This window comes from Natator depressus, chromosome 8 (assembly GCF_965152275.1).
Source record: "Natator depressus isolate rNatDep1 chromosome 8, rNatDep2.hap1, whole genome shotgun sequence".
NCBI lineage: Eukaryota > Metazoa > Chordata > Testudines > Cheloniidae > Natator > Natator depressus.
The window spans coordinates 37,371,206-37,391,800 of record NC_134241.1 but is presented as its reverse complement, the minus strand read 5'-3'; the positions used below and the strand labels follow the sequence as shown (position 1 = coordinate 37,391,800).

The window sequence follows — 20,595 nt, the reverse complement described above, 5'->3', positions numbered from 1 at the left end:
TTATCTAGATCACATAATTCCGGTGCTATCATAAACAATTACTTTTAAAAATTTCCTTAGACAAGCTTCAAGATTCCTTTGCAGAGATCCGAGACTCTGCACAGAGACCAGTATCACAATTTGATAAATGCTCTTTTTTTCTTTTTGGGGGGGAAGGTAGGGGGTAGGGTGGGCTGAGGTGGAGTGTGGGGGGATAGCATAGAAAACTACTTAAGTGGAATTACATTAACTTGGACATAATGCAAGTATAGAAGATGAACAATGAACTACAGAAAAAGCTCCATACGAAAAAAAAATCTGTAGACACGTATGCAAGTAATCTAGGTAATTTTCAGAGCAGTAGAAAAAAACATATTCAACCAAGGTATTGATGCAAATGGAGTGAAATAAGCACTCACCTCTCTCAGAGATTCTTTCTCCTCCTTTAGCTGAGAGTTAATCTGAGAGTCAAGAACGGACCCTCCTGCAGCGCTGGGGTCAGCGGATAGAGATGGTACCAACGGCCTGAGAAATTTAAATTCGCTCGTGCCAGATCCAGTTGTCAAGCAAACCTCATAACAATAAGATTGAGGCAGAGTCCCAGTGCTTCTCGGGTCCGTAGGATTTGTGGGGAAGTTGGGCTCACAATAAAAGTTCCTGGACGATGGAACATACAGCTCTCGGCATTGCCTTCTCCTGTATAGCCGGATGGCGATAATTGTTACCACAGAAACCAAAAAAAGGAATGAAACGAAAGACAAAGAAATGACTAAATACAGGGTTAATGTGTCCTGCTGCTCCTCTTCTTGTGGTACATCCAGTAACTGCATGTAGGCGTCTGAAAACCCATCCACCAGAAGCACATTAAGCGTCGAGGTGGTGGATCTGGGCGGTTCTCCGTTGTCTCTAACCAGGATGATAAGTTTCTGTTTAACAGAGTCTGGGCTCGTTATAGGCCTGCTGGTTTTTACTTCCCCGGTTTGGAGACCCACAGCGAAGAGACCTGGGTCTGTAGCCTTGAGCAGCTGGTAGGAAAGCCAAGAATTCTGACCGGAATCTCCATCCACAGCTACCACCTTCGTCACCAGGTAACCCGCCTCCGCCGATCTGGGAACCAGGTCATTAGCGGGGGAGCTGCTGTTCTGTAGAGGGTATAAAATGAAGGGGGCATTGTCATTTTCATCAATTATCACAACTCGGACAATGACTTCAGAACTCAGTGGAGGGGACCCGCCATCTGCAGCTCTCACTGTAACCTGGAAATCCCTCGTTTGCTCATAATCCAGAGACTGCAGAGCGTACACATTCCCGTTTTCGGAGTTTATGGAGATGGAGGAGGAGAAGGGGAGGTCACCGATGTTGCCAGGCAACGCCGAATATGTCACTTTGGCATTCTGCTCTGTGTCCAGGTCAGCAGCATGGACAGTTCCAATCAACAGGCCCGGGTGGTTGTTCTCCTTCAGGTACATGACGTACGAACTTTCATTAAATACAGGGGGGTTGTCATTAATATCCGATAGCTGAACACGGATGATCCTCACTGAGGTGAGCCTCGGAGTCCCCCGGTCTGTGGCTGTGATGCTTATGCTATACTCAGGCACTTTCTCTCGGTCCAGGGGCTTTTGTGTAACAAGCTCGTAATAATTCTTCAGGGTCGATTTTAAAGCAAAAGGGACATTGTCCTGAATGGAGCAGACCGTTCTGCCATTGTCCCCGGAGTCTCGGTCTCTCACACTGAACAGGGCCACCACTGTCTCAGGGGAGGAGTCCTCGGGTACGGTGCTGGTGAGGGACGTCAGCGTCACTTCCGGGGCGTTGTCATTCGTGTCCTCGATCTGCACCAGGACTTTGCAGTGCGCAGACAAACCGCCGCCATCCGTGGCTTGGATGTTCATCTCATAACTGCTTCTTTCTTCATAGTCAATTATCCCCAAAACAGTGATTTCTCCGGAAAATTGATTTAATTTGAATAACTTGAGGATTCTGTCAGGCACCTGCCTGAATGAATAGGTGATTTCTGCATTTGAGCCTTGATCCAAATCACTAGCTTCAACCTTAGTGACCAAAGTGTCCCGAGGACTATTTTCCATTAACTGCACCTTGTACACTGACTGACTAAACTGGGGGAAGTTATCGTTGGTGTCAAGCACATTAACGCGTATTTGGGCTGTGCCGGTTCTCTGTGGCAGGCCCCCATCAGCAGCTGTGAGAATCAGCATCAGCTGCGCCTGCTCCTCCCGATCTAATTGTTTGTCTAACACCAGCTCCGCGTATTTACTGCCGTCAGTGTCCAGGGTTTGTACCTCCAGACGGAAATGCCCATTGGGGTTGATTGCGTAGCTCTGGATGCCGTTTGTTCCTATGTCTGAATCTTGGGCTCCTTCCAAGGGGAAGCGGGTGTTTATGGGGATTTGTTCCGGCATTTTTAAAACGTATTCATTTTGAGAGAATTTAGGGGAATTGTCATTTACATCATCTATCTGCACTTCCATTCGGTACAGCTGCAGTGGATTTTCCAACACAATTTCGAATTGCAGCAAACACGGGTCGCTCTGTCCGCACAGATCCTCACGGTCTATTTTCTCCTTTATTATCACATCCCCGGAGCGCGTGTTCAGCTCAAAATACTCTTTGGTGTTTTTAGAAACTAGCCGAGCACTGCGACCAGACAATTTCTCTACATCCAGTTTCAAATCCTTTGCAATATTAGCAACTAGGGACCCGCTTTTTTTCTCTTCACGCACAGAATAGCGGATCGTCTCACACGCCACCAGGGACACACACAAACATAGAAAGAAAGACACAACTTGCCTTTTCCTGGAGCGAGTCTCCATTCCGCCAGCCATTCCCGGGTCAGATCTGAAACACAGGCCTCTCTGCAAAGCTGCTGTATGTTGTGCTAGAGGAAAAACGATTTGTCCTCCAGTATTGTTTTTATTTGCAATTATTCCATCCGCCCTTTCCCTATTTTTTGTCACCCGCTCCCAGCGCAGAGCCGTTGTCGTCTGGATTCAGAAGTCTGAGTGCAGCTTCCACTGAGTGCTGGCGGAGTCCGAAAAGCTGCATTTTCAGCACCATCTTTGGTAATATCGCCACCTTGTGGCTCAGCTAAAATAGGACATCCATGATTTTATTGTATAAGCTTATTGCGTGTGGTTACTCTCTGCATGGCAAAGATTTCTCTTTTAAACACAATTTGTGATTATAATATTTCACAGTCAGAACTTCTTAACCCAGTTTACTTTCCATTATACGAGAGAGAATTATAAATTAATAGAGAAATAAAATGGATTCTCATACTTCCACATCTTTTCTTCTCTAACATCCCAGAACGTTTATTCTACACTTGCAGATACCATAAAACACCTCAATGCAATTCTCTCATGTGTCCCGTTGCTTCTATTTCTTCAGCGAGGTTGTCGATATCTTGGGTACTCACCGAAGTCCTATAATTCCCTTCTTTATTTGGGTCCTTAACAGGAAAACTAGGAAACTGAGGCCTGAAAAACCTGAACTCACTGTTGATCAACCATCAGATATGTAGTTCTGGCGAAGGGATCCTTCCCCATTTTTTTTTAAGAGGGCAACGGGAAGACGTCACATGCATCTTTTTCCTGATTTTCTCCTGGTTTTCTTGTGTTTACGTATTGTACAGCAGTATGGACCACGACAGAAACAAGAAACAATGAAATTGAAGCCAATTTCAATCTAAATATATATTTATATTTAATATGCGACGCTGCTCCTCTTTCGTAGTTACACATGTATATGCACATCTGAAAATCCATCCACTAGCAGTATATTTAGCGTAGCAGCACTGGATTAGGGCAGGTGTCCATTGTTTAAACAACAGCTAATTTTGGCTTAACTTGATCTCTCTCTGTAATTGGTCTGTCGGTCTTTACTTCTCCATTTTGTAGTCCGAAAGTGACCTGGGTCTGTGACCTTCGGCAGTCTGTAGGAAAGCCAAAAATTCTGACCAGAATCAATGCCACCACCTTAGCCACAACGTAACTCGCCTCTGTTGCTCTCAGAACCAGGGTAAAGGTGCTGTTCTGTAGACGGTATAAAATGAACAGGGCTTTGTCATTTTTGTCATTTTTATCATTTTTATCAATTATAACAACTCAGATGACGATTTCAGCTCCTCCTGGATTTCACAGCTGTCATCCGCCACTCTCACTGCAATTTGGCAATCTCTTACCTTTTCATAATCCAGGGTTCTAAGAACATAAATATTACTATTTTCAAAATTTATGGAGATATAAGGCAGCTCACTTATCTGACTCTGCACTAAGGAACATTTCATTTTGGCCTTGTGCTTTCAATCTAAATCAACAGCATTTACATTGTCAATCAGTACAGCTGGGGCGATGTTTTCCTTCAAGTATATAGTGTAGGATGTCTGGTTAAATTCTAGAGAATTGTCATTAAATGCCTGATAACTGCGTGGAGACGATATCCTCCGATATCTGAGTGGTTAGGCTGGGCGTCCCTGAGTCCATGGCATTGATGACTGTATTTATAACTCCGATGTTCTCTCCCGAGCCTTTGTGGTCCGCAGCTCATCGTAATAATTGAAAGCAGGATCTAGAGCAAAATTCCGACTGTCCATGGAATCTGCGTCTCTGACACTGTCCTTGGGGGGACTCCTCGGTGAAGGATGTGAGTGCTATCTCCTCCGGCAGGTTGTCATTCACATTCAGAACCTCCACAAGGACTTCGCAGTACGCAGACAGACCCCAGTCGTTTGTGGCTCTACGCTCCATCGGGTAATTTTTAGCTTTCTCAAAATCCACCCTTCAGCAGATTCGTTTTGCTCTGGTGACAGAGTGTAGCTGGAATAGCTGACGACATCTGTCTGATTTACTGGTCAATGGGGCTGTTTCCCGGAAAACGTGTTTAGTAAATCGCGCGAGTAAAGACAAGGATGCTATCATTGGCATCCAGGAGGACTATAACGCAGACCTGTCCCGTGCCAGACCTGGGTGGAGAATCCCCACTGGTTGCAGTTAAACTAATCCCCAGCTTCTCTTCCCGGTCCAAGTGCCTCTGCAGTACAGTACCAGCTCTGAGCATTTAAAGCCAACCCCGTTAACCCTGACAGCTCATCGGAGCTTAGCGTGTAGATCTGGAGGCTATTGCCTCCCACAGCTAAATCCTGGGCACTGTCCAGAGGAAAGCCAGACCCAATGGATGTGGCTTCCGGCATCTCTACAACCATTTCATTTTCGGGGAACGGAACAGAGGGGAATGATCGTTTACGTAGGAAACCTCCACCACTTACGCTTGGATTGGAGACAATGGGGGTTTCAAGAATATTTTACAGATCTCAGTTTCCAGGCAGATTTACTCTAGGTCCAGTTTCTCTTTTATTGGCAGATCCCGGGTGTTTAGATTCAGCTGAATGATCCCTTCAGAAACAATGCGGACCGCAGACAGCTGGCTAACAGCAGCCCCTAAGTCCTTCGCAATACTGGTGACAAGGGAGTCACTTTCCACGTCCTCAGCTAAAGAACACAAAATTGTTTCGGATCACGCCCGGCACCCACACAGCTAGAGAATAAAGTAGGCTACATGCCTTTTCATGGATCCGTTTGATACCTAACACACCATTTTACTTCAACAAAACAAAGTCTTTTTAAAGCAATCACTATGCTTTCCAGCCATTTTCTTGACGTCCAATATTGTACCTTAATTGCGAATAATTCGGCTATTAATGCTGTCCCTGAATGTATTGAAAACATCCTAACACCATATTAGGCCATTCCTCCTGAATAGCTAAAATGGTTTTTCCTTCGGCTTAGCGTGCATATTGCTTCCTAACTAATATGGCTAAAGGATCTGCTGGTCTATGGTCAACAGCGCCGCCACTAAAATCATTGATTCCATTAAATTGCTTTCATTGGATAGCGTTATTATTTTGATTTTCCCACTTACCTATATCTACATTTATTTCAGTTCTTCTTGCAATAATGTGATTGAGGGAGCCACAGAGATGCTATGTAAATATCTTCCTTTCCGAATATGTGGCACAGATACTTGAAAATATGATTCTACTCTAGGTACAGCTTCTAGTAACTTTCTCAATTATGAGCGTGAAGTGTCAGCTTCGGTACTGAATACGGGGGATGGTGTCAGGGGGAAAGGAAGGAGCAATATTCCCCTAGTTTAGCAGCTCTTCATTGATTAACCTTTGAAAAGTAGCCCCCACATCCATATAGACCAGATTCCACTATGAAAGCTGACTTTTCCTGGACATCAGCATCTAAGGGAATTTGCCTATACCCTTAAATTAAATTCAGATTACTGATGTACGTTTCACTCCCCAGTAGATCCAGTAGGTCTTCTGTCCTGGGTGTGGAGTAAGGAGCAGGGTTAGGTGATGGCATTTACCCTTCTAAAACCCACATAAAAATCTAATTGTTTTATCCCTGTTAGGTACCATCACAATAGGAGATGCTTTTTGATTTAATAATCACTCCTATGTCTAACATGCTCTGCACTTCCTCCTGAGTTTGTCTTTAATTTCTCATTTAGCACAATTTGCTCTGCTAGGGGTAGGGCGTGTCCCCTAGCTTTAATGAAATGCTCTATTTTGCTCCTTACACCTGCAGGTTGGAAAATACCTAGCTGTGGTATTTCAAGAGGATCAACATCTCCTGCTTTTGGGTTGGGTCCCAACCCTCCCAAATAACAATGCTCTTTAAGGGAATCTGTTCCTTACTCTCTCTGATAAAATCAATTAAAGAGGCAGTACATGTTCCCTCATCAGCACAACAAATCATATTCACTGCCTGCCATCTTTCTCTCTTGGTAAGCTTTTAACTATTGACATGTACCATTTGCACCAGGTCCCCTGCCAGGGGGCTACTTTACACTATAAGTGACCTCATTAATTCTATCATCTCCAACAGTCTCTCACAATAGTTTTGCATCTTGTTTTTCCTCACTGGAATCAACACTAACACAAAGTCAACTATACCAAAGGATCTTTCCTCAGTACGCCTGTCTTACCATGTTTTTTTCAGACTTCTGCCTCTTTCCAAGTCTATCATAGCTTTAAATTCTCTTTAAAATCAAGTGACATATTCCCCTTTGGGCTGTCCTGACTCTTCTATACTACCCTTCCTAGAGTCTTGAATTAAATCTAGGTGTCCCCTGACCAGTTTCCCATAAAGCAGATCAAGGGGAGGGCGTGCACAAGGGGGGCAAGCAGGGCCACTGCCCCCAGCTTCTGCCCCACCCCTTGCCCTGGGATTTCCTCCCCCAGCCCATCTTCCCCCCTTTCTGCCAGGGTGGGAACTGGGCTGAGCGGGGCTGAATGGGCGTGCCTGGGAAAGGCACTGTAGCTAGCGCCCTGCTGAGCCCCACTTGATGGCGCCTGGAGCAGGGAAGCCGAGCTGGCAGAAAAGCTTCCGCAAGAGGCGAGCTGGGAAGCCGGCTGACCACTCCTCGCCTGCAGCCTTCAGTAGGTGTTTGGAGCGTAGCAGAAGGGAGCTTGGGACAATGTGGGTGGTGAGGCAGCAGGCCCAGCGGCGCTGTGGGGATGAATGGGGAGCCCAGGGAGCCGGTGTTTAAAGTGCCCCTATAAAAGTAAATGAAAATCCCTGCGCACGTCCCCCTAGGGGGAAAACCAGTATGTGAATAAGAAATAAGGGAGCAACACATCCCAGTCATTCTCTTGCCGCATAACATACATGCTTAGCATATACTTCAATGTTCCATTTATTCTTTCTACCAAACCACTGGTCTCTGGATGATAGGGGATGGCTTTTATATGCCTCACTCCACACAACTCCCATAACTTCTTGAAAACTATAGACATGAAATTTGCACCACGGTCGGACAAGATTTCCCTGGGAAAACCTACCCTGCTCAAAATGGTTGTTAGGGCCTCAGGGTACCTGGTGGCAGCATCCACCACAATCTGTATATATTTCTTTCTATTTCTGGGAGGTCTGGCCTGGGGGCCAACAATTTTTATAGACATTCTGGCAAACATCTTAATGATGGGCAAAGGCGGCAAAGGTACCTTGCAGGGTCCTCTTAACCTCTTATGCTTTTGATATAAGACACAACTCTTACAATGATTTTATTTTTACTGTCTCAGCCATGAGAAGCCAGTAGAAATTCTGTTTGAACCTATCACAGGTTCTTTCCACTCCTAAGGGTCCGGCAAGGGGACAATCATTAGCTACTTGTAGGAACTATCTCCTGTACTTCACAGGCACAAGCACTTGCTTGCAAGTCTCATTGGGGCATCTCTTTTTCCTACGGGAAGCCTCCCTGTAAACAAGCCTCTTAGAAAAAAAATCACCCTTTCCTTTCTCCGCCAGGATATTATTCTGAGCTGCATCCCTCTCCTTGACCACGGAAGTATAAGCCAGTTGTACCTCCACAAATTCCTTTAGAGTCTCACTTAAATTAAGAGCAGACTCTGGCAAAGCAATGAAATCTCCAAGTCCCTACTTGGGGGACAGACTGTCCTTTTCAGCTGACAAAGGACTGGGGGCATTTCAACCCCATCACCCGCCTCTGCAGCCCTCTCTGCTGTCCAAAGACAAGCCAGGCTAGACAGAACTTTACTCTTTTTGGCTGCGAATTATTATATTAATCTTCTTAAACATGGTTAATATATCATTGCTAATTAAAACCTCAGGAGAAAGTAGACCTTGGCCAAAGATACAATTACAGGGAATTTGGCCAAAGCTAATATATTTAAGTGTTTACCAGGAATTCTGTCTCTCCCCTACCCCCAAACTTTCCCTGATCAAAGTGACTTGGGCTGCTGTGTCCCTCCAGCCCTAACAATCTATGCCATCTACCTTTGCATTTTTAATAAATTCTTCTCTACCCTCCCAAGATCCAGTCCTAATATAGTTCACTAGGATTTACTCCTGCTCCATCACTAGCTCTGAAGCAATGGTGGTGGTATTCACTGGAGCGCTGGGCACAGATCATGGGGTTACCTTGAGCCTCAGGCATTTTGGTTTTATCTGGCTGGAGCCCCATAGTGATGACAGAATACTTGTCTTCCCTTTTGGTAGGGGGATTTTAAACCCTTGGCTCTAGAGGGTTTTTTAAATCAAAGTTGTGGTTAGGTTTATTTCCAATCCCCTCTTCACCAGGATGTCATGGGGATTTTAATTCCTCTGGGATTTGTGCCTCTGATGGGCCCTTGATTCAACATATTCATCAGCAATGTCTGCAGCCTCAAAAATGGTGAAGGGTTTTGTTTTTTTGTCACAGATGGCTGCCTTTACCCCATCTGGACTATCCATAACAATTGCTCCTGGGCCATCAGATCAGTTTTCCATAATCACCTTCAGCCCGCACTCCCATTTTCCATTTTGTCATAAAATTTCATCTTTTATGTACATATTCAACATGCGAGATATTTAGCCATTCGAACTTTCTTCAATCGATAGGTGTCAGGGATAATTTTTTTTAAATTTCTTGTACACCTTAGCATCACTCTCCTCTTTATCATTAAGTCTTGGCTCACCTTCCCAGTTATTCTGGTTAAGAGAATAGACATCGGTTTATTCTCTGGAATACTGTTCATCCCATATGGTCTTTCCAAAGCGGACAGGTACTCTCTGATAAAGAGTCATCCTCTTTATAAATTGGGCAGACTTTCTCACATTCCCTTGTGTTGTGGGGGAAAAGGGGGCATACTCAAAGGATGGGGAAGCCCCTTTTGCTACTTCAGTATCCTGAGCTGCATTGTTTGAGCTTCCATCAGCCCCCTTTCCTCAGCCTCCTGTGTGCTATTTCCTCATATTCTTAGATGGCCTTTCATCTTCGGTGGTTTTTCTCCGTGGCTTCTTCTTTGGCCTTGACTGTTGCTGTTTGTTCCATGTGCCTCTCCTGGGCTCTCTCTCAGCACCCTGGGCTCCTTCCGTCTCCCTGATCCCTAATTCTGCCATCCATCTCTGCTGGTCACGTTCTTCCTTGGCTCTCAGGGGCTGCAATCAGGCCAGTTCCACTGCCATGGTCACCTCTGTGTGGTGTGGGACAGGAAGATTCTCACCCTCTGTGTCAGACTCCATCTCATGTTTCTTCCCTTTGCACCTAATCAAACCTTGTGAGCACAGCTCTCAGCTCCTGATCTGGGGTTTTCCTCTGAAAAGATATTCTCTTCTGCAGACATACATTTTCAAGGTATTTTCTCACAAGACCACTGTGTCACTCACTATGTCTATTCTTCAGACTTTAAAAACTCTTAATGTCAAGTTTGAATTTTAACAGCTCTGACTAAAGAATTTTTGAGGTAAGCACATCCCTTTTTGGCCAGACCATACCCCTTTTTGAAGAGCTATCGGGTCACTGTTGGTGAGGTGGGTAGAAAGAGCAGATCTGTATTCCGAGCATAGAAGGATCAGGAAAAAACAACATTTTCTCGTGAAAGTCAAAATAAACCTAATTTCTTACACTAATCTCGGATGCACAAAGAAGACTAGCAGAGGTCAGTCACCCTAAACAGAAAGATGGCTCACCTTTTGTTTAGTCATTAATGGTAAGACTTGATCCCTATAGTATTTTACAAATATTTAAAGAAATACTTTATAGAGACAGATACAAATTCAGCTTCCTTTCACTTTTCTGGGCCACAGGAGCAACCTCCAGTCGGCCTCAATCTTTTGTGAATTATTTGCCTTTACTGTCCTAAATTTTGGTACCATCCGTGACTTAGAACTTTTCTTCTCCTTCTTCATCTCTTAGAGCTGGGCGCTGGCAACCTACGATCATCATTCTCCCCTCCCTCATTCTCCTCAAACATCACCGACTTACAACGCTGCTTCACTCCGTTTTCTTGAAAAATCTCTATTAATGCCTTCATCTCTCTTCCCCTGTCTACTATAACTCTTCTCTCGAGACCCGACTTTCTGAACTATGGGATGCACAACATTTTAATGCCCACTTTCTGAAATACAGAAATAAGCATGATGATGACACTTCAATCCTTAGAGGACTCCATCGGTCCCACGTTCATTTCAGGACCCAGTTTTTTTTTTTAAAAAAAATCCCTATTTTTAAATAACAGCAACAACAAACCCACTCTTCATGGGCTAGCACTGTCTACCTCATGGATTTTCTTTGCCCCCATTCCTTCATCTTCTGGTACTCCAAAATTAGTTTTCTCTGCCAGTACAAAGAGTGTCTAGATTATTAGCACAATAGCCTTCTCCTCTTCATTGCCTAGTTTCCAACCCTTTTTTAAATAACTAGGTTAATTTGTTAAAATTCTTTAATAAACAAAAAACTACTCCCTCTATACAAACAAACAAATAAAAATGCAACCATTATCTCAGCAATACAATACAAAGCCTACAGATTTCCAAATTTGTCACAATTAACAGTTATAGCAACACAAGTTGTGACCCCTTGTCCGATGTATACGAACTTGTATCTTATAATTGATGGACAGTGATCAGAACCTAAATAGGACGTAACTTTCTCGCTTGGTTATGGCCTTTAGGCTACTCAGTACTCCTATATCACAGCCTTGGAGTTTGGAAATCAAGGAGGTGCCGTTAAGAAGAATAAACCCATGGCTGGGATTTTCAAAAGATGGAGTTGGGCACCAATTTCAATGCAGTGTTGGGGCTTTATCGTTTAGGATCCTTTGAAAATAGCAGCCTATATTATTTCAAGGGAGAAATACCATTGATTCATACGAAGGCATACGTGTATATAGTCCAAAATGTGTTTCAATCCCAGGTAAATACATATAGATTATGGAAAGGAAAGGAGAAAGGATGTATATAGAGGTTTCATCCCTTTGTTGTTAACAATGAACTTTTAGTGGAGGCATAAGATAAATAAAATTATCCAAACAATACTCCTGTTTCCATAGCGCAAGCGCTAAGTGGAAGGGCTCACTCACCCCTCTCACGGGATCCTTTCCATCCAACATGTTGGAATTAGTCTGAGTCTCCAAACTGGTCTTGGGATTCACTTCCACATTACCATTTTCCACAGGCAAAGGCGATCCCAGCGGTTGAAAGAATTTAAAGTCACTGTTGCCTGGCCCATTTGTCAGACAGACCTCATAACGATAGGATTGCGAGAGAGTCCCAGTGCCTGTTATGTCTAGCAAGGTGTTGGAAAAGTTGGAATCGCCGTAAAAATTCCTGGAGGACGCAATGTATCTTTCCCTACACACTCCTGCTGTATTTCTCATCATGGCGACAGTTATCACCACAGAGACAAGAAAAATAAAGGAAATTAAAGCCAAATAAATTACTAAATACAAAATCAACGTTCCATCTTCTTCTGCTTCCTTTGACGTATCCTCTATCTGCATGCAGGCGTCTGAGAGCCCGTCTACCAGGAGCACATGGACCTTCAGCTGTAGTGGAGCGAGGTGACTTTCCATTATCCCTAATCAGGGATGACAAGCTTTCGTTGAAAGTTGTCTCGTTCAGTCACTGGCCTCGTGGTTTTTACTTCCCCGTTTTGGAGCCCGAGAGTGAGGAGACCTGGGTCTGTGGCTTTCAGCAGCTGGTAGGAAAGCCAAGAATTCTGACCGGAATCTCCATCCACAACCATCACCTTTGTCACCAGTTAACCCGCCTCTGCCGATCTGGGAACCAGGTCATTAGCGGGGGAGCTGCTGTTCTGCAGAGGGTATAAAATGAAGGGGTCGTTGTCATTTTCATCAATTATCACAACTCGAACAATGACTTCAGAGCTCAGTGGAAGGGACCCGCCATCTGCAGCTCTCACTGTAACCTGGAAATCCCTCGTTTGCTCATAACCCAGAGACCGCAGAACGTACACATTCCCGTCTTCGGAGTTTATGGAGATGTAAGAAGACAACTGGAAGTCACCGACCTTCCCAGGCAATAGTACCTCACATTGGCATTCTGCTCTGTATCCATGTCTTCAGAGCGCACAGCTCCAACCAGCTGGTTGGGACTGTTGTTTTCCTTCAGGTACATGAGATATGATGACTGATTAAACAATCGTTAATGTCCGATATTTGCACACTGATGACCCGCTCAGCGGTTAGCCCGGGGTGCCCTAGGTCTGTGGCCGTGATGCTTATATTATATTCCGGCACTTCCTCCCTGTCCAGTGGACTTTGTGTCACTAACTCGTAATAATTCTGGAAAGTTGGTTTTAGAGCAAAAGGGAGATTAGCCTGAATGGAGCAAATTGTTTCCCCATTGTCCCCGGAGTCCCGGTCTCTGACACAGAACAGGGCTACCACAGTCTCGTTGGGGGAGTCCTCAGATACCGGGCTGGTTACAGAGGTGATTGTCACCTCTGGGGGATTGTCATTTACACCTATAAACTTCACAAGGACCGTGGAGTGTGCAGAGAGGCCCCCAGAATCGGTGGCCTCAATGTTCAGTTCATATATCGCTGCTTCTTCAAAATCAGTAAGTCCCCAAACGGTGATTTCACCTGTTAATTGGTTTAACTTGAATAACCAGAGGACTTTGTTAGGTACCTGCCTGAATGAATAGGTGATTTCTGCATTTGAACCATGATCCAAATCGCTTGCTTCAACCTTAGAGACCAGAGTACCCCGAAGGCTATTTCCCACCAACTGCACCGTATAGAGACTGACTGAACTGAGGAGAGTTGTCGTTTGTATCTTGAACAACGACGCCTACCTGGGCTGTGCCCGTCCTCTGCGGAATGCCCCATCGGCAGCTGTGAGGATCAAATTAAATTCTGTCTTTTCCTCACGATCTAGCGGTTTGTCTAGCACCAGCTCCGCATATTTGCTGCCGTACTGGTGGGTTTGCACATCCAGACGGAAGCGTTCATTGCAACTGATCGTGTAGCTTTGGATACCGTTTGTTCCCACGTCTGAATCTTGGGCTTTTTGCAGGGGGAAGCGGGTGTGGGTTTGAGACACTTCGTTAATGTTTAAGATCAGCTCTTTTGGGGGGGAATGGAAGTGAATTGTTATTGATATCCTCTCTCTGCACCTCGCCCCGATATAACTGCAATGGATCTTCCAGCACTAATTCGAAATACAAACTGCAAGGGTAGAGGGGCCTGCACAGCCACTCTCGGTCTATTTGCTCTCCTATTAATAAATCCCCGCTGTTTACATTGAGCTGCAGCTGCTCTTGGCTCCCCTGAGAAGAAACGACCCTAGCCTTACGAGCAGAGAGCTTTCTTACATCCAGCCCCAGATCCTTTGTGATATTGCCTGCAAAAGATCCGCTTTCCCTCTCCTAGGGCACGGAGTATCGCAGGGTGTCCGATACCGCCTCGCAAACAGAAACAAGCAGAAAGACAGACAGGACTTGCCTTCTCCTGCCGAGCTTCCTTTCTCTGCAAGCCATTCCAAAGTACAGCAGCTCCCAGGGACCCGGAGTGGCTCCCAGCAATACTCCCTGCTCTGATACTGCAGGCTGTCTTACCCGTGCCAGACTACTTATTAGTCCTCGAATGTCTTCCCAAGCAGTTATCGCTTTTCCTCTTCCCTGGATGACGCCTTTATAACAATAGAGAGCACAGTATTTGCGTCGCCATTTCTGCAGCACCTTGGCCAACAGCGCCACCAAGTGTTCAACCGACAATTACAGAAACCAGTATGACTTTGGAACCTAGGTACAGTTAAGATCAAGTGCCATAACTATCCCCAGGGCAAATATACACATATACTATACATACATTTGCTCTGAAGGCTGTTTGTTATATGTTTATAGACAGTAATATAAAATGAACATAGAGAGGAAACGAAACTATAACAAACGATCTTAACTTCCCTAGTTCAATCATTTTAATATCCATTTTATGTAAAACGGGACAACAGTGTTTTATTGATTAGAATTATATACATACATTTTAAACCGATTACCTTTTCTATTGACACTTTTCCCTCCTCTTTGTTTGAAATGTATTCGGTGGAAGGATAGACCCAGTAGGACTATATTCACCAGCTAAACTTGGTAAGAAGGGTCTGAGAAACTTAAATTCATTGATGCCTGAGTAAACTTTTAGAGAAGTTTCATGATTGTATGGGCAGGCCAGAGATGCGGTACCAGTTATGTCGGCGAAGTTACTCGGGAAGTTACATGCAGTATAGCAACGTGCAGAGATGTGTCCATCTCTGGAGTTTCTTCTTTCATACGTTTCCTGGAGTACTATCACCATGACAGAAGCTAACACAAGAAATTATATTATAGGCCAAATAAATTACTAAACAGATTGTTTATGTGCTATTTTTTAGATGTATAGTAAGACACCAAGATAGAGATGTCTCCATCTCTAAGGTTTCTTGTTTTATAAAGATCTACGGTTATCATCATCATCATAACAGAATTAGACAATGAAATGAATTTAAAGCCAAATAAATAAATAAATCGTGAATGTTTTTTCCCTTCATATTTATACATATTAATTATATGTGTGTGTGTGTGTGTGTGTGTGTGAAAACCCAGTAACTTGGAATACATTTAGAGTCGGTTGCCTATTGTCTTTAGAAAGAGTAAGAGCTTGGCTATAACTTGATCTGTTATTGGCCTTGAGGTTCTCATTTTCCTATTCTGGGATCTTACTGTGCGCAGATCAGGGTGGGCGATTGTCAACAGCTGATGTGAAAACCAGAACTTCTGAGCAGTGTATCCATCAACAGCTACCACCCATCTAATAATTATACAACCTTCCTTTGTTGATTTGGGAGATGAAGTTGCTGTTCTTCAGAGGATATAAAATGAAGAGAACGTTGTCATTTTCATTAATCATCAACTAAGATAATTTCTTCAGAGCTTAATGGAAGGGACTACCCTCTATCTGCAGTCTGATTGCAACACAGATTATATATATATATAAAATCATAATCGATTGTTCTTAGAACACAGTTGTCACCATTTTCAGAGTTTATATAAATATAAAATTGTTCACTTACCCTACTAGTGAACATCTCACATTCGCATTCTGATTCGAATCTAAAGCGGTAGAATTTACATTGTCAGTACAGCTGTGTTGTTGGTTTTTCCAGTGCAAGGTGCATGCGATTTGAGTAAACATACAGTAATTGTGATTAAAATGGGTAATTTTCTATTTTAATGTTTCCAGGGAAGTCAATTAGGAAGTCAATTGACTTCCCTGGAAAGGCGGGCGAGCTCCTCTTCACTGAAAATATGGCGATGATGTACTGAAGCTTCTCACAGTCGAAGGCCTTTTCGATTATCAGGGTATTTTTTATTTTGTTATGAATTTTAGCACAGAGGGGTAGTCTTCAATTATTGCACAGAGGACCTCCTATTTCCCCATAAATCTAAGTCCTTTGACACTAAAAAGACCTACACCAGTACCTCGTGTTCAGTTTTTTCTTAGCATACCATATCCTTTAATTCCAGAACCTCAGTGAGAACTTTGTAAAATGCAATGATTCGGCACAATTTTTGCACCCTAAGAGTAGTTAATTTTTTCCAGCTTTCTAAAATCTACTTATTTCATGTAGGCATCTCCTGTTCAGGAATTTAGATAAGAAGCTTATTTTACTTGGCTAAATTCTTAGGACTGAAAGCATGTGTTCTCTTCCTGTACCTCCCCTTCGCCACCTATTCCTTTCCCACCTCACTCGTTCATATCTGTCGTATTTATTACGAAAACAACACTTTTGATACATTCTTCTGCAGCCGTACTCTGCACGGTACGTGCATTTTCCTTTACATATAGACCAAAACTAGAAAAGCCTGCCATCTCCAGGTCTTCAAATGCAGGAAGTCGTGTAATTGTGTTGATTTCCCTTTTAGTATTAGTTCATGGAATGGGCTCTCATCCTTGCCTGTCTATCGCGATACCTCAGAAAGTTAACAATTGGTATGACATGACTGTCGGGAAAATGAGGATCATTGTTCCTTATCTCCAGAATCTCCATCTTCACTGTCAATATACCGAGTGGATTTTCCATTTCTGCCTCAATACTCAACAGACGAAAAAGGCGTTGAGTACCTATGTTTACTCTATTCGATCTTCACTTACACTTTCCCCCTTTTCACATTGGTAAATATAACAGTTTATTTATCCCGGAATTAACTCGGATCTTACCATCCAACAGTCTGTGTATGAATCGTTCAAGATCTTCGGCAGCAACCCTCACCACCCCCACCCCATCCCCTCCAGTTCTACAGGAATCAGCGAATAAGCGACATCATACAGAAAAAGGAAGAGAAAGAAAACCAGTCTGTGATCACATTTATAATCTCCTTCCACGGAAGAGAGGGGTTTCATTTCATTTCTTGACGCAGCGACGCTTTTAAATCCTTTTGAACGGTTTTGAGCGAGGGTAATATTCAAATATAAGCACAATATTGCAGCCGGGATTTCAACAGCCAGATGTCAGGGTAGCTGGTTCTCAGCTCGCTGCTTCCTGCCTGAAAATTCCTCGAGTCTCAGCAGCAATAAAAATACAGCAAGAGCGACACAGAGAGTTCAAACCAAGAACTGCAAATATGCGTGCAAAGAGCTCAGACAAAAATTTTATACCATGTTTTGGCTCTTTTCAAATTAAGATATTGAATAAGTTTCTCATTTTCAATAATTTGCAAGCATACATGGATTCCACTATGTCCAACACACTTAAAACTGCACAAAGAATCTAGCTGTTTCACGATAGCCTAAGAGACATTTTATAGTAACGTTTCCCCACAAATGGCTAATACATGTCATATAGTAAATGTAAGTATACCAGACATCGCTACGACACTCTGTAGAATATAGGTCAAGAAATCAGTCGTGTCAGCTGACAAGTTGGACACAGCAGGCTGAAAACGTTGGTTATTTGTTGCTTTTCCAAGGAGGCACTCCCATCACATTTTCATATCTTGTTCTTGCTTAAATAATCTAAGAGCCAATTTCGCAATGTAAACTAGGTATCTTCTGTTGCTACTTAAGCCAGCACACAATTTATGGGCAATCCTTACCCCCAAAACCTCCCCGCAGCGTCTCAGTGTTTGGAGAACAAAGGAAACCTCTATGCTTTACATCATATCAAAGGTTACCTTCAAGTGAGATAATTATTACCTCTATTTTTTTACTCGCAGCATTTTCAGCTACTGGTACTTGCATTTCCACTTTACCTTGTCTGTGACATTCTGCTGAATGTTTGCGAACGGCTGGATGGCCTTCCATGAGATCTCTAACCAGTCCCTTTCCTGCCTCCACGTTTTCAAGGAAATAACACTAATTCTCTTCTGTATCCATGACATGCTCCATATCTCCAGAGAAATATTCACTTCTTAGTTTCAGCCTTTAGGGTCTATTTTTCAAAGCCATTAATATGAATCAGCCAAATTAATGGTCTGATTTTCCTAATCTTTGTGTTCAGTGGGACATACCTTAAAATGAACGTATTTCAGTTAATCCGCATGCCAAACATGTCACAGGTGTCTGGACCAGCTACAACTCTCCAATATCCTGAGGTATTAAAGAGTCCAGAGAGATCATAAAAGAACGTTTGTTTTTCCAATAATTCATCGACATCTGCGTCGAAAACTCCATCTACCCAATATCTATTTTATGTTGAAGTAGAATCCGAATCTCATTCTTTGAATTCATTACATTTATTAGCACTTCAAGCAGTTTATCCGAGACGTTGCTGTGATTGACCTCAATGGCATAACACGAACTACAGACGGGAATGCCTCTGAACCAATATGCATGAGTTATAGAATTGGGATAGTGAAACAATTCTACCCTGGTTTTGTAACACCGCCTTTTTGGCTTTTAATTTCTCCAGTTTTTCATGGATGATATCGAGTAGATTGATCAAATAATATTGTTACCAAGGGTCTAGTACTTTTATCCAAGTTTTAAGTTCTCTCAAAAAATCAAAATATTTCATGTTGTTGATAATGCATAGAGAGGTATTTCTGCCGCTGCTTTCTTATGATACAGGTTTGTATTCTTGTCCTCGAGTCCCACGAGTATCTTAATTAGCCTGATATTGGTTTTAGCTGACATCTTTTTATTTTTCACCTGTTAAAGGGTGTTCAGTAATAGCACGTGATTCACAGGATAAATTAGTGAGATCTCTATTTAATTCTTACGTGTCCTCAAATAATTTAATTGCTGGAGAAATGACTGTCACCTGGATGGCCGGTGTAAAGCAATAATTACCTTTTACGATTTTAGCATCGACATTTTGGACAGACTTGAGTGGTGAGAGTTGAGAGACAGTGCGAGCACACAGAACATTACAGTAATCAGTGCAGGAGATTACCAACATAGGAACAAAAGTATCAACAGTGGGATAATGGTGGAAAGGGTGGGTTTGGAGTTATTAAAAAGAAAGCAACAACAGGGTTTTGTGAGAAACTGTAGAAGGAGTCAGAGATTACAGTGAGATTCCGGGGAGATAGGAAGGAAAATTGAGTTTTCCATTAAGGGAGAAGTAACACAGGGAAGGAATTAGGAGGAATGACGCGATGTTTCGCTTGGGAAAGACTTTGAAATGTCAGACTGCCAGTTACAGACGAGATACAGGAGGGACGAGAGAAGTCTAGGTAGATAAATAGATTTCGGAATCTGAGTTGAAGACGTGAAAGGAGATAAACTATTTAAGAGAGCGAAAATGAGGGGATCACGACCAGAAGCCTGTGTAACTAAACAAGAGATGAGCTATTAAAGGAGAGGCCAAAGGAGCAGTCAGTGACGTCGGAGGAGAGCCATGAGACTATAATACCAGGGAAGCAAAAAAAAAAAAAAAAGAGAGAGAGAGAGAGATTAGGAAAACGAGAGCTGCCTTCTTTCTGATTTTGACATCACTAATCAAGAAGGATAAGGACAGAGAAGTACACCTTGGGTTTAGCTAGAAGGAGGTCAGTAATGCCGTTGGAGAGGTTTGTTATGGTAAGGGGATGTAGAATAACTTGAGTGACCAAGGAGGAGAGGAAGGGAAGGCAGCCAGAGTAAACAGCAACCTACAGCATTATGGGAAAAGGAAGATGGAGGGGAGGTAGTTGGTGAATCTGAGCCCTTACCTCGAACTTAAAGGCTACTTTTCATGTGTATTATTTTTAAAAGGGAACTCGTTTCCATCCCTCGCCTTGGCGAGAATGCTCGGTCTCTTCCAAGGGAAGACGCAAACCCAGACACAGCGGCAAACAACGAGCCAGATCGAGGCAGATCAGAGAAATCTCGCGTTACGCTTCAGCACCAAGGACAGGACGCGAGAAACGGTCCCGCCCTGTTAACTCCTTCCTAGCTCACACTTCGATTGCTGACAAGGCAAAGGCAAGACCAAGCGCTTCTTAACTGTTTTTGTCAACCTGGGGCTCTTGTCTTATTTTAACACATTTATGTTTACTACAAAGCACCAAGTTCTCAAGATGCAGTGTTTTGTTGCTTCTTGTTTTGTTTGTATCCCTCTCCTGCTGGTAATAGCTCACCTTACCTGATCAATCTTGTTACAGTCTGTTTGGTAACACTCATTGTTTCATGTTCTCTGTGTATAGAAAATCTCCCGACTGTATTTTCCACCACATGCATCCAATGAAGTGAGCTGTAGCTCAGGAAAGCTTATGCTCAAATAAATTTGTTAGTGTCTAAGGTGCCACAAGTACTCCTTTTCTTTTTTCAAGAAAACTAAGTTATACTAAGAATTCTGTTTAAAAAATCTCAGAAAAAATTATC

General features: G+C 43.2%; 1 protein-coding gene and 1 pseudogene across 1 annotated transcript; both read right to left on the bottom strand.

Annotated features, from left to right (window-relative positions):
• LOC141992115 (protocadherin beta-16-like) overlaps window positions 1-14,499 on the bottom strand; it is a 41,670-nt pseudogene extending 27,171 nt beyond the window's left edge.
• Window positions 157-2,813, bottom strand: LOC141992669 (protocadherin beta-16-like). The gene has a single exon (XM_074962002.1). It carries the CDS (start codon window positions 2,811-2,813, stop codon window positions 321-323), a length of 2,493 nt encoding a protein of 830 aa, XP_074818103.1. The 3' UTR covers window positions 157-320.
• Window positions 14,500-20,595: the final 6,096 nt, after the last annotated feature.

Excerpts from the sequence above, each read along its gene's own strand:
- LOC141992669 (XM_074962002.1), bottom strand. The coding sequence starts at position 2,813 with ATGGAGACTCGCTCCAGGAAAAGGCAAGTTGTGTCTTTCTTTCTATGT.